Source organism: Macaca mulatta, chromosome 3 (genome assembly GCF_049350105.2).
Source record: "Macaca mulatta isolate MMU2019108-1 chromosome 3, T2T-MMU8v2.0, whole genome shotgun sequence".
NCBI lineage: Eukaryota > Metazoa > Chordata > Mammalia > Primates > Cercopithecidae > Macaca > Macaca mulatta.
Window position 1 is genome coordinate 151940239 of NC_133408.1, and position 14036 is coordinate 151954274.

Genomic DNA, 14036 nt, shown 5'->3' on the forward strand with positions numbered 1-14036 from the left:
GGCAGGAGAATGGCATAAACCCGTGAGGCGGAGCTTGCAGTGAGCCGAGATCTGGCCACTGCACTCTAGCCTGGGCGACTCCGTCTCAAAAATAATAATAATAATAATAATAATAATAATAATAATAAAGGACTATTGCAGCAACTATACAAGAGACTTGTTTATCAGTGTTTGTATATTTCTTGTAGTTTACAGTGCTTGTACTGTGAGAAGACCTTCAGGGACAAAAATACACTTAAAGATCACATGAGGAAAAAACAGCATCGTAAGATTAATCCTAAGAACAGAGAATATGACCGATTTTATGTCATCAATTATTTGGTAAGGCTTTCTTTTCATAACTTAAAATTTGATTGCAGTACTGCAAACAAAATCTTTCTGAGGACCAACTAATATTTGAATAAGCAATTAATGCAAAGGTCAAAATGTAATTGAGGGGAACATTCAAGTAGTGATTAGCTTTAAAATGGTTAGAGTACAAGACATTGGATTTGATTTGTCTTTTATTTGACAGTGTTTATGTAGTAAAAATGTCATGTCTCTAGAACTCACAGTCATCTTGACCAAAAAAAAAAAAAATACAGTATTTGGATATCCACATACCATCCCCCATTTATGTAATATCTTTTAACTTGGGACCAGAGACTCCTTTTTTTTTTTCTTTTTTTCTTGAGACAGAGTCTTGCTCTGTCAGCCAGGCTGGAGTGCAGTGGCATGATCTCGGCTCACTGCAACCTCTGCCTCCTGGGATCAAGCAATTCTGTCTTGGCCTCTCTAGTAGCTGATATTGCAGGTGCGTACCACTGCACCTGGCTAATTTCTGGATTTTTAGTAGAGACAGGGTTTCTCCATGTTGGCCAGGCTGGTCTCAAACTCCTGGCCTCAAGTGATCACCTGCCTCGCCCTCCCAAAGTGCTGGGATTAGAGATGTGAGCTGCCGCACCTGGCCAGACCTCAAGTGATTCACCTGCCTCGCCCTCCCAAAGTGCTGGGATTAGAGGTGTGAGCTGCTGCACCTGGCCAGAGAGACTTCTGTGTTCTGTTCAAAAGAAACTGTTGAGTACTGGATGTGTTAGGTGCTATGCGAAATAATTCTTTAAAAACCATCTCTTTGCTCTTTCCCTTTCACCCCTACAGGTGTGTATCTTTATCATTCTCTTCAGTCAGTTTATTTTTAAGGGAAGTTTCAAGGAAACCAAACCATTTTACCATGAAATGGGATTTTTATTTGTTGGCTTGTGGGGTAGACTAACCAGGTGACCATGCCAAGGATTTTAAATGTATTGATAGCTCTCCTTCCCCAGAAACCTCAATGCCGTTTGCTGGCCTCTGTAGATTTCAAGAAGAGGCATTCAAATGGAGACAGTAGGGGTTGGGGGAGAGGCATTTGGAAATATGGGAGGGTATTTTTGATAGACAACAATGACTGGGGAGTCTTACTGGACCTGCCTTCAATCTACTGATTTTTAAAATATATATATTTGTCATTTTTATATATATTTTTATATATGACAAATGTGTATGACTACTCATATAAAAGAAGAGGTTATGTAACTTTCCAGAGGAACTGGAAGAAAAATAGAGAGTTCTGTTTTGAATGGGCATTTTTCTTAAGCAAATGGAAATTATTTTTTCTCTCAGTGTAAATGAATTAAAACCCAAACCCACTGGTCACAAAAGGCTAATTGAATATAATCAGCCATTTTATCTATTAGATAGAAACAAGCATATCCTGAATTATGCTGGAAATCTCTGCTTTAGGGTAGAATTTTGTCTGTTCTAACTAATCCTTGTAGTGTTAAAATTCCCCTTGAGAAGCAAGTTTAACATGTGTTTGAAGATTGACTCTAAGAGGTTGCCATGGTTTTCTACAAATGTTTTACAACCAGCTAAAGGCAAACGTACCCTTTGAGCCCTTCCATCTTTTCTTGAAATCACTCAGTCATTACTTCCTAGAGCAAATGCTGCTTCTGGACCCAGCCCAGTCTAATAGGGAGTGGACTTCAGTGCTAGCTCTAAGAAATATTCAGCTACTGCATCTAGCTATAGGAGCAATTTAATAGTTCTTCCTTCTGGGGGTCTTTTAAAACTAATGTTGAAGAGCTTGAGACTAGCAGAACATTATATAGCTGGAGGTTTTTACCTTTTAGAGGAGACTTCAAAGGATTTGCTCACTCTTATTCTGCCAGCACTTTTAGAAAAGTATGATACTTCATTTCCTGGGCATCAAGTAGGGTAGCTGTCAAAACTGAAATCATCTGCCAGGGCCAGCCATCTCTAGATGAGTGTGCTAGATTGTGCTGCTCACACAGGGCAAGGATTTGACGTGGCGTGGACCACAGATTTAGAGAAGTGTTTCAAGAGAAAGTAAGGACTTTAACAATGTACAAAATGACAAATTACAACTTTAGAGTCATATTGATAGAAGTCCTTTTTTTAACTAGCAGCTATTTGAGTACTTATAATTTTCCGGACACTATCCTAGGTATTTATATTGAATTATTTAATTCGAGTCACATTTTTATGACACAGGTATTGTCATTAAGCCTCTTATAGGTAAGGGGACTAGGCACAGAGAGGCTAATTTTCCAAAGGTCACATGGCTAGGGCAAATTACTTATCCCGGGCATCAGTTTCCTTCATTTTTACAATTGAGACAAGACTAGTACCTACATCTGATGCTTTGGGTTGGGTATTTTGGCCAAGTAATGGTGATGAGTTCATAATGATCTGTTCACCCACCCTTGCCTATTCTCTTTTGTAATAACTAAAAAGTGAGCCAAGGTCAAAGTAAAGCTGACGTTAATCAGCACTTTAAGGCTCTGCTCCACAATCTTAGTCTTCCTAGCCCAATTCTGATTCCTGTTCCTATTGCCTGTTTTCTATTCCCTATTCCTATGTGAAATTCTTGCTGAGGTAAATAACCAAAAATTCTAAGAATGATCAACAAAAAAAGAAACCCTAAAATGTGTTACGATGCCTTAGCATTGTGGAAATGATGTAAACACCTTTGAAAAGAAGGGAAGAAACCTATCGGCTTCACTAAAGACATACCCATGCGCTAAACCAGAGGGGTGCTCACCAGAGGTATCAGCCGCAGTAACATTCGAGGAATAGTTGAGGGAATACTGTTACAAATTAAAAGTATAATAATATATAGAATAAGTGTATAAAAAACTGTCCCAAATACTAAGAGTAGAGGTATAGAAAAATAAAGGCCAATGTCTTCTCAGTATCATTTTAGTATTATTCCAGACCTTATTAAAGAATAATATTTAATGCGAAGAACATGAATAATAAATCGATATGAAGAATAAATTCTAAATTTTACTTAAACAATAATGACAATATTTTATTTAAAAAATATGTATATATTCCCTTGTTATCCCTCTGAGGGAAAGGGCTGACATGAGTGTGGGCAAAAGATAGAATTGTTTATCTTAGTAATCAGTGTTGATACATTATTTTATTGATGTCATACATTCTACATACATTTGAGTGCCTTCCAGCTACCAGATGCTAGAAGAGAAAGAAAAAATATTGTAGATAAAAGGCTGATTTGAGTCACTACTTTCAAAGAGTTCAGGAGTCGGTATGGAAGACCACCACGTAAGCACGTTAGTTTGAACCCTTTGTAATGGTATATCAACAGTCAACGTTTGACCTCTCCTATAGCAAATATATGCAGTCATTGAGTCATTCACACACAGAGCTCACTCCACTTCAAATGCCATAGAGACTGCCAGCGCAACAGTGATGGGAGCATCCAGGATATCCGTGGCAAGATACACTCTAATAGGCAGCAGAAGTAGGAGAGCCAGTGGACAGAGGGGCTGCTTCTGGCTTTCTGAGCTCAGCAGATTGACAAGTTCCGTTTTCCTTCTTAGATGAGATAATTTCTGTGCTTAATCATTCATATCAGTTTCTGAATAATTACAGACTTGCAAAAACATTAAAAGTTGTTTGCATAGTCTGAATTATCTACTTCAAATTCTTGCTTTCTTTTCTCACAAACAAAAGAGTTCAGCAGGTAGTGAGGATGGGTTGGAGGTAAGGTGCCAGTTAGTTTCACATTCAGATAACCTTTCCTCAGAGGGCAACAGACTGCTTAACATCAAGGCTTCAGCTGCATATTCCTACGATGCTCATGTTTCAAACCCTGAGTTTTTCTAAAGGGAATTGGTTTTGCCATGATTTTTATCATTCTTTGATTTAAATTTTTTTTATTCTTAAAGTATACAAAACCACTTATAACAAAAGTAGGCTTTTAACTGATTTTTCGTAGTTTTTTGTAGTTCTCCCTAGTGAAAGTATTTACGCTGAAAACGCTTTCTGTTTCTGATGGAGTTTTGTGTAAGCACACGGAAGTGACTATGTATTAGGGCAGAAGTGTGATGGGTGAAGGGGATCTTTTTCTTCCATGTTTTTTTCCACCCTCTCATTGTTCATGAGCCATCTGATGCAGGGCTTTGAGGGGGTGTCTGAACATCTTTACTGATATGCCTTCCAAACTTTGTTTTTCTTACATTCTTTGCTTTCCTGACATGATTCGTTAGCAGGCATAGTGTCTTAATTAGAGAGTTACATGGTTTTTTTGGTTTGTTTTTTGTTCTTGTTTTCGCTTTGGGTCTTGTTTCTATAATAAATCGTATCTTTAACTGTACCAAAGCAGAGCACTCTAGGAAACTGGGCCACTGTCACGTGCAAATTACTTATTTCCTGATATACTAGTAAACATGGACATTCATTTTCCTCTCAGGTGGAGTAAGTGGTTAATGCTGTATGGCCTAGATAAATCTCTACATATTGTACCTAACACTGAGGAAGTTGCAAAATAATGCTTTGAGTTTAGAAGTTTAACAGTGGAAGATATTTTTTGTTACTTTTGGCTCAAAATACTCATTGACAAGCAACATTTGCCCTTATCATTCAGAATGATCAAATCACAGAAGGCCCGTACTTTAGTAATACCTTGCATCAATAAAACCATGACCTTGGCCGGGCGCGGTGGCTCAAGCCTGTAATCCCAGCACTTTGGGAGGCCGAGATGGGCGGATCACAAGGTCGGGAGATCGAGACCATCCTGGCTAACATGGTGAAACCCCGTCTCTACTAAAAAATACAAAAAACTAGCCGGGCGAGGTGGTGGGCGCCTGTAGTCCCAGCTACTGGGGAGGCTGAGGCAGGAGAATGGCGTAAACCCGGGAGGCGGAGCTTGCAGTGAGCTGAGATCCGGCCACTGCACTCCAGCCTGGGCGGCAGAGCGAGACTCCGTCTCAAAAAAAAAAAAAAAAAAAAAAAAACCATGACCTTAAGTCCAAGTACAGAAAAACCAAGTAAGGCATGAAAGATTTAATTCATTGCCCAACTTTCTAACAAGCATCTTGTTGGTAGTGTTAGGCCATTTTTGGTGTTCCGTAATGAGGTTCAGACACTTCCTGATGACTCTGGGAAGCACATTATAGAGTCCAAATTAACCCTCTCTAATGACGTTATGATAGATCTCTATATATTTAAATGTATGCATCATTTAGCTGATAATGACAGCTTCAAAACCTCTCATTAAGTTGATAAATTATGGATTTTCTTTCTTCCCCTAAATCATAATGGCACTCATAGTTCTTTGTTTTTAGCGAGATGAACACCTTTATTTGGGGGGAAAAGACTCAATAATTGAGTGAATTTTGATTGTGTTTTTCCAAAAGAAGGATATTGAACAACAAAGCTATCTGTGCTTGTAGCAGGTCAGGTGGGCTTGATTCTAACCATAGCTTAGCTGCTTGAAAACATATCCGTTAGTGTTCCTACCTCTCTCTTTGTGACACTGTCTGCTTTTGCATGGCACAATGGGAAGACTGAATAGAAAGAAGACAGGGCAAGAAGAGAGGAAGAAATGGCCCAAGGGGAACAAAAGAAATGATTGGGCCAAAATAAATCATTCCTACTCATCACTCCATAAAGTTTTACTAGCACTATGACTAGGCTTACCAGACATAGCCCCAAAAGAGTGGAACTTTTCCACTGATGGTAAGGGATAAAAGGGATTTTAGTAAGTACTAGAGCACCTACTCATGCCTAGTACTATTTCTTTATAGACAGTAACTCACTCATTTAATCACCTTAAAAAAAACCTTTTGAGGTGTAATCTAAATTGACCTCAAATGCATTTTTTTATTTTTTAGTTCTAACAAATTGAATTCTACTTTCCAATTCAACTCAAAAAATAGTTTATAGTAATAGTACCCACTATATGCCAGGCTCTGGAAATGTAACAGTGAACAAAGGCCATTAGAATCCCAGAGATTCTAATACACTTTCAGGGTTGAGAAACACTGGTTCAAATTTAAGAGAAAAGAATTTGATTGAAAGGATATTGCTACTTCTCTAAAAAATTATCACATTAAGGTTTCAACTTCATATTGCTTTTGCACTGTCATTAAGTCAAAAAAAAGTGTTGAATCAAACAATCATTGAGGACCGTCTGTGTATCCTACTTGCACTGTTTCAAAACCATTTAACCACGGGTGGTTTGTTTATTTTTTTGGTTTTGGTTTTTTTTGAGGTTCTGCATACTCTCTCCCTTCTCTTTCCCCCAATCTCTCTCATCCCTCTGTTCTTCCTACAAAGGAACTTGGAAAATCATGGGAAGAAGTTCAGTTGGAAGACGATCGGGAGTTGCTGGACCATCAGGAAGAGTAAGACTTGTTATTGCTGCTAGTTAATTGCAGTGTTCCAGGAGTAAGAAGACAATGCTTTAGTTTGGTTTAAATTATGAAGAGGGAACCTAAGAAGAAAAAATACCTTCTCTGAGCCATGCATCCCTTCGTGTCATGTGGCAGAAACTTGAATTCAAAATAACTTTCACATAAAAATTCCTAAAGACACTGTTATTCCAACTAAATTAAAGCTATTGATTGAACACACAAGTAATACATAATTCAGAGAAAAATACATTCCAAAATGCTTTGCCTGCTCAGTTGGTGCTCAGACCTTGAAGTGATACGATCTTTGAACTTTCCGTGTTGCTGTCATTGGAATAGAGAATGTAGCTGCATTGAAGTTAATCCTGTTCTGTGTTCCGGCCATTGATGACTAACTTTAAACATTCACAGCTTCTGTGCTTGAAATTATAAGCTTGAGAAGTGTTCTTTTCAACCTAAAAGGGTTTCTTATTTTTCATCTTCTTTCCAGTCAAAGCTTTTTGGCCTTTTTTCTCTCTCAGGATTTTAAATTATTATTATTTTAAGAGTGAAGTAAAGCCCAAAGGTAGAGAGCTGCCATTTGCTGAATCTTCTTGATGCATAGAGATTCAGGCAGAGAGTCTTCCAGACTGAAATAAAAACATCTTTCCCATTAAAACACACTAGCTGGAATGTTTAATGGGTGAATGTTGAAGTTTTAATGACACAAAAGGTTATAAATGGTAAGTCATGACCTGAGCCAAGACTTGTGGCTCCCTCCTGGATGGATAGAGTTAAGGAAAATGTTTCCTGTTTTCTAATCGGGAAGCTTCTGTGCACATTGGGTTAGGTTGATCTTGAGAGTCTTATCAGTGATCATTTCTGAGCTTGCCATGAGAAATTCTCTCATCTGAGTTTGCATGGGTGTTCCTCATCTCCACAACTCTTCCCTCCTGGCAGTTTTCCTGGTTTGGGAATGATAAGAAGTTGGTAGTATTTCAAAAAGGTAAATGCAAGGAGCAGGGAAAGTGGTAAAAGGGATCTTGTATCCTTTTCGAGTTCGCTGTCTACCACCAGATATAACACTTGCCCAGTTTTAAATAATCATTATTTCCCTCATGAAAGGGACACGGTTTGCCTTTGTAAAATACGCTATTTGTCATGCAGAAACACATTCCCAGCATCACACCTCACAGCGTGTGCACTCAGTGGTTGTGGTTAATGAGAAAGAGCATCACATTTTCTGAAATGTCTCCTTTGCAAATTAAACCTCATTGTCTCAGGATGACATTCCTCTGACTCTAGACTGAGATAGAGACTCAGAAGAATGGCAAATAGGAGAAAATGGAGCAGCACCTGTTCGCTATTTATATTAATTTCATGGTGCTGCTTTGAATTTCAAAAGCTGTATAGAGAGTCATAATATGATGTGACAGTCTTTACCAAAATGTCAGAGTTGAAAGAGATTGGCAGGGTTTCTCAGTAAGAAGAAAGTAATACCAAGTCACTGTGTAGTATACTCTCTTAATGAAGGAAATGTCTGTATTTTCTCTCTTCTTTTTTAATTCAGCGACTGGTCTGATTGGGAAGAACACCCTGCCTCTGCCGTCTGCTTGTTTTGTGAAAAGCAAGCAGAAACAATTGAGAAATTGTATGTCCACATGGAGGTAAGATACCTGTATTTATTTGAATTTTGTTTCATTCTGACAGGAGAAAGCTGGTAGTTGTTGCACCCTCATCTGCTTATACTTTAGTTTCTCAATCATTATTCCAAACACAAGAGACAGGCCAGGTCTGTTGGGGAGAACCAGAGCTCAGCGCAATTTAGTTAGTACAGTTGACTGGACCTGAGTGAGCTGTTTGTTAGTGTGAGATTTCTCAGACCACTGATGCCATCTCACCTTTGAGATGCTTACAAGATCATTCTGGCTTAGCAGGTGGGACAAGTTCTGAGTCTTTTTTACAGTGCTGCTTGTGCTGGTGAATAGGAGAGCAAGAAGGGAGAACATTGCCATTTACAAAGCCCCCGGAGGAATGGGAAAAAGGAGGGTGGGTAGAGAGGGTCTAGGACATGATCCTACACTTCCTTCAGGTGCCAGCATTTGGAGAGAATAAATGAGGGAGCATTCCTAGTGTGGGCTTTCCCTTCTAGATGCCATTTTTATGTTATAGTGAAGCTTGGAGCTAGCAGTTCTAAACCTTTTTCACCCCCGTATACCTGGAGAGGACACACACCCTACACTCTGATCCTTAGCTGCACAAGGCAGATAGGGAAGAGGAACATCTAATGATTCATGACAGTATCACAGCTTGTGGGCAAAGGGGTGATTATAATAGAAAAATATTACTGGATGATTCTGGTATCTCTCCCTCCCCTCCCTGCAGCCACCTCTGCCAATAGTGGACCATATTCTCTGCTTTCACCCACTTTCACCTCACCCTTATTCAGAAATACTGTTCACCAAAACTTACTTCTCACATCTTAATTTAGTAAAATAAGGACCTAGAAAGCGCTCAAAAGACCATAACCTTTTACCCTGATTTTAGTTTCTCTGAAAAAGGTTCCCACTAGTATGTGTGTATAATTTCCTGTGTTTAGATTTAATTCATAATATCTTAATGTCTTTGTATTGAAGGCAGCCTTAGTATGCCTATCCTGTGTAGGGATTACCTTTTCGGCATCCTTGACAGGTGTCCTTAACCTCTGCTGGGTCACTCTCAGTGATGACATCACCAGTTCCTAATCATCCTGCATATGGTGCTACACTAAATGCCATCCCAATGAGTTAAATGGTCTTTATCCTCTGTGAGATTGTAGGTTAAAACATTTACACAGACAATTGCAGGTGTCAAACAAGCAAAAAATAAGTCTGCATTGTAAAAATAAAAAGAAAGTGTGATTTATAGGAAGGTGTGAGTGAAGAGAAACTTTCAGGTTTAAACAGTGTATTTGACAGCATAAAATGAAAAGCAGAATTTGTAAAAATTACCTATGTGGGGCAAAGAACCTATATCCATAATTCTAGTCCAAATGAACAGTACAATAGAAACATATCTTACTTATACTTTTATCACACTGCGTAATTCATACATAGACTTCTACATTTTTAGAAGGCTACAAAACGGATACATTGTAAATTATAAAAACTATAGATATAAGCTATGAGCAATTATAATGTTGTTGTTGTTGTTTGAGATGGAGTCTTGCTGTGTCACCCATTGTGCATTGTCGTGATCTCAGTTTACTGCAACCTCTGCCTGCTAGGTTCAAGCGATTCTCGTGCCTCAGCCTCCGGAGTAGCTGGAATTGCAGGCACCCACCACCACGCCCAGCCAATTTTTGTATTTTTGGTAGAGACAGGGTTTTGCCATGTTGGCCAGGCTGGTCTCAAACTCCTGACCTCAGGTGATCCTCCCGCCTCAGTCTCCCACACTGCTGGGATTATAGGTGTGAGCCACCATGCCCAGCCCAATTACAATGGTTTAACTGATTGACATGACTTGTTTGGACTATGCTGTAAAAAGAAGTTGGGTATGGAGGGAAGTAGTTAGACTTAGAAGACTTTAAAAGCAGAAGATACCAAACTCAGACTGAGTTTCTAAACTCCTGTGAATAAGTTGTTTATAACTTCAGCCTGAAAGATTAAATAATTCATTTGCTTACAAATGTATTCATTCCTTTTTTTAGGATGCACACGAATTTGATCTTCTCAAGATAAAGTCAGAACTTGGTAAGTTTGATTCAGAAGTGTTTTTCTGTGATGCTTCATTTTTTATAAACCATCCTGTAAACTATGCCTATGTTCAGTAGCTACAATTGGAGAGCGCACCACCAAAACATGTCTCTCTATATATGGTCTTGACAGAACTCTCTGTGAAGCAGTGATGCTCAACCATAACAGTCAAATATGGTTTTTGGTTTCATATACTCCTTCTTCCTCTTTCCTACATATACGACTGCTTCAAATGGAATATAAATTAGTGGTTAATAATATATCATAAATTGCAGGGGGCTAGTAGAATATGGATTTTTAAGTCAAACTAGAGTTCAGATTCCAGCTCTGGCATTTACTGGCTATCTGACATTGGGCCTCGGGTCAGAAAAATGTTCTGAGGAGTGAGTAATGTATGGTAAATGCCTACTGCACTGCTTAGCAGTATAGCTAGGATTGTTTGTTGTAGGTGTACCCAAATGTATCATTCTCAGTATCACAACAATAGAAAGATTTGGGGCATTAGGACATAAATAAAGTACTGACTTGCTAATAGATCTAAGACAGTAAAAAACTTACTTCTCACATCTCAGCTCCATCACTGTTTTCCTGGGTCCTTGGATGTGTTACTTTGCTGCTCTTATAGACATGTATATACATTGTACATATAATTAGCTTAGTAGTCAAGCACATGGGCTTTGCAGCTGACAGCTATCTATGCGACCCTGGGCAGTTTCCTAATATGTAATGTAGGTATGATACTACCTATCTGATAGGGTTTTATGAAGATTAAATGTATTAATACACAGAAAATTATTAGAATAGTGCCTAGCTCATAAGCCCTATGTAAATATGGACTGTTATTATTTGGTATCTATTATGCTTTATAATTGTACTACCTCTTCAGGTTGATTAAGAAAAATAAGTGGCTCCTTTAAGAAATTATAACAGTGCAAAAAATGGGTCTGCACAGTTGTCTAATGATTCTGTATTTTGTCATTTTCAGGATTAAATTTCTATCAGCAAGTGAAACTGGTCAATTTTATTCGGAGGCAAGTTCACCAATGCAGGTGTTATGGCTGCCATGTGAAGTTCAAATCCAAAGCAGACTTAAGAACTCACATGGAAGAAACTAAACACACTTCGCTGCTCCCTGATAGAAAGACGTGGGATCAACTGGAGTACGTACTGCAGAACCACATGTGCACTTCTTTACTCCCTTTGATTTTGTCCCTTTATTTAATTTATTTAAACTTACAGAAAAAAAGGAATACATGTTTATTATAAAAAGTATACATCAGTATAGTGTAGGGAAAATGTAAAAATCTTCAAAATGCTTATTTTTAAAATAATCCCCCTCTTACAAATGAAACCAAGTATTTTTCAGTATTTGTGATATGGAGATAGATACATATGTAGAGAGATGAAGTAGATACAGATTTTTTAAAGTATATTTTCTTGACAAAATATTGTAAATATCTTTCTATAGCCAGTATCTATCTGTTGCATCCTTTCTAATGGTTGCCAAATATCCATTGTATGGATATAATCTGTTCTGTTAGATACTTAGGTTGTTTCTTACTTTTTGCTATTATGATACAGTAAATATCTATATACCTACATTGTAGCACACTTATCTAATTATTGAATTATGCTGAACTACTAGAAATAAAATTACTGTGTCAGAGTTTGTACACTGCTAGGACTTTTGGTATATATTTTGTATATTGGCACTTGAAAAAATTAAGCACTTGGTCATCTGTTGTTGGATTCCCAAGTATTCTTTGCCAGAACCTTCTGGACTGGTTCCCAAGTATCCTTTGCCAAGAACCTTCTGGACTGGTTCTCACATCATTCTGGATAACCTCAGTCAAGGGCTCCTCTGAGAGGCTGTGGGGTTCTAGCTGCCCAGAGCTCCTTCTGTTCTTAGGGAATAAGTCAGTTCCCCCAGAACTTTAACCAGAAAGTTCTAGTTTTTCTCCTTCAGAAAATCCCACGCTTGTGAGGGTATCCTGTTCTTATAATCCTTCTTATATAAATTAAGATTTGTAGTATTCCAAAAGTAACTTCAAAGTGTATTCAGAGAAGAAACCAGAATAACAAACTTTATATTCCGTAAGTGTTTCCTTTTGTGATTAGCTAGAAAGAAGGAATGATTAGGCTGGAAAACAAAACACAAGGGAGAGCTTATTATTCTCAAGTATTCGAAGAATTTGTGTTTGAAAAATTAACTATATTTGAAGTTTGTTAACTTATAAGGAAGAACTAGGACCTTTGAGTAGAAATAAGAGAGATGTCATTTTTAGCTTCATAGGAGGTGTATCAAATGACTAGAGCTACCCACTACTGGGGTCAGCTGCCTTCGAAGATCGTGTGTTTCTTACCATGATAGATGATCAAGCAGAGGCTAAGTGGCCAGCGGGCATCTCCAGAGGCAACTCTGGAGCCTGGGAGGTCCACGATCTTGGTTTACCAAACCTAGATAGTAGATTTGGTAAGGTTGATGTCAGCCAGCAAAAGTCAAAGTGAAAGCAATCTGAAGTTGTCTCCAATATAGCCTTTGCAAAATGCTATGAAATTGTTGGTAAGGATACCTGGCAAAATTATAGTAAATGTGTACATTCAGCCACCTGAACAATGTATTAGTTTGGTAATTTAATACTATGTATCTGTGGTTGTTTTCAGGTACTATTTTCCAACCTATGAAAATGACACTCTCCTGTGTACACTATCTGACAGTGAAAGTGACCTGACAGCTCAGGAACAAAATGAAAATGTTCCCATCATCAGTGAAGATACATCTAAACTGTATGCCTTGAAACAAAGCAGTATTTTGAACCAGTTGCTACTACAAGAGTGCTTGAAAAACTAGAAGAAACTACCACAGAAGCAATTTTTCATGTTTTTCTCCTATGAGACGACATGAAAGAATAATTTAAATTTGAACATCAGCGAAGGATTAGTCCTTGGTGAAATAAACTTTTCAAAAAATAAAGTAGGAAAATGCACTTACTAAGAACATGAAAAAAAATGAAGTAGGAAAATAAGATGAAGACTTTGTATTTTGGCTATCAAGTTTTATTGTATGATCATCTTAAATGAGCTCATTTCATGAAACTCATAATTATCTATAGAAGGATATGCCAATTACAAAGAAATGAAAAGTTCATATTATTTATAAACCTGATTTTTCTATCAGTAGTTTCAGTCTCCTCCCCAAGGACCTTCTTCATCCAACAAGTTACAAAATTTCAATGTCCTTTCTGTACTATGTTGGGTGACCTGTAAATGTAATGACCAAAAGAAAAGCCACAGAATAAAGAAGAAATGGTCAAAGACCTGGATAATATGCAAATTGGCCATTATATTAGAACAATCAAGAGCTGACTGTATTATCATTACCGCTTTCTGCCTAGGGTGGCCAAATTCTCTAGAAATAGACATCAAGCCAGTTAACTTCACTTTTCCCTGCAATGTGTCTATCACTAACATTTAAACACTATTTTTTAAAGACATAACCACAATACCATTATGACACCTAAAAAAAAATGAACATTAACTTAATATCATCTGTTTTCAGTTTTTCCCACTTGTCTCAAAATGTGTATTTACAATATTATCAGTTTCATTACTGATAAATATT

At 37.8% G+C, this 14036-nt stretch overlaps 1 protein-coding gene across 2 annotated transcripts in view; it reads left to right on the forward strand.

The window, feature by feature from the left end:
* ZNF277 (zinc finger protein 277) overlaps positions 1 to 13773 on the forward strand; it is a 144195-nt gene extending 130422 nt beyond the window's left edge. For both annotated transcript variants that reach the window (XM_001099338.5, XM_015134763.3), the window contains exons 7-12: positions 189 to 321; positions 6628 to 6695; positions 8251 to 8347; positions 10369 to 10411; positions 11400 to 11574; positions 13079 to 13773. In XM_001099338.5, the coding sequence (XP_001099338.3) occupies positions 189 to 321; positions 6628 to 6695; positions 8251 to 8347; positions 10369 to 10411; positions 11400 to 11574; positions 13079 to 13265 (703 nt within the window). In that variant the 3' untranslated portion in view covers positions 13266 to 13773. The remainder of the gene's footprint in view (positions 1 to 188; positions 322 to 6627; positions 6696 to 8250; positions 8348 to 10368; positions 10412 to 11399; positions 11575 to 13078) is intronic.
* The last annotated feature ends 263 nt before the right edge of the window (positions 13774 to 14036 follow it).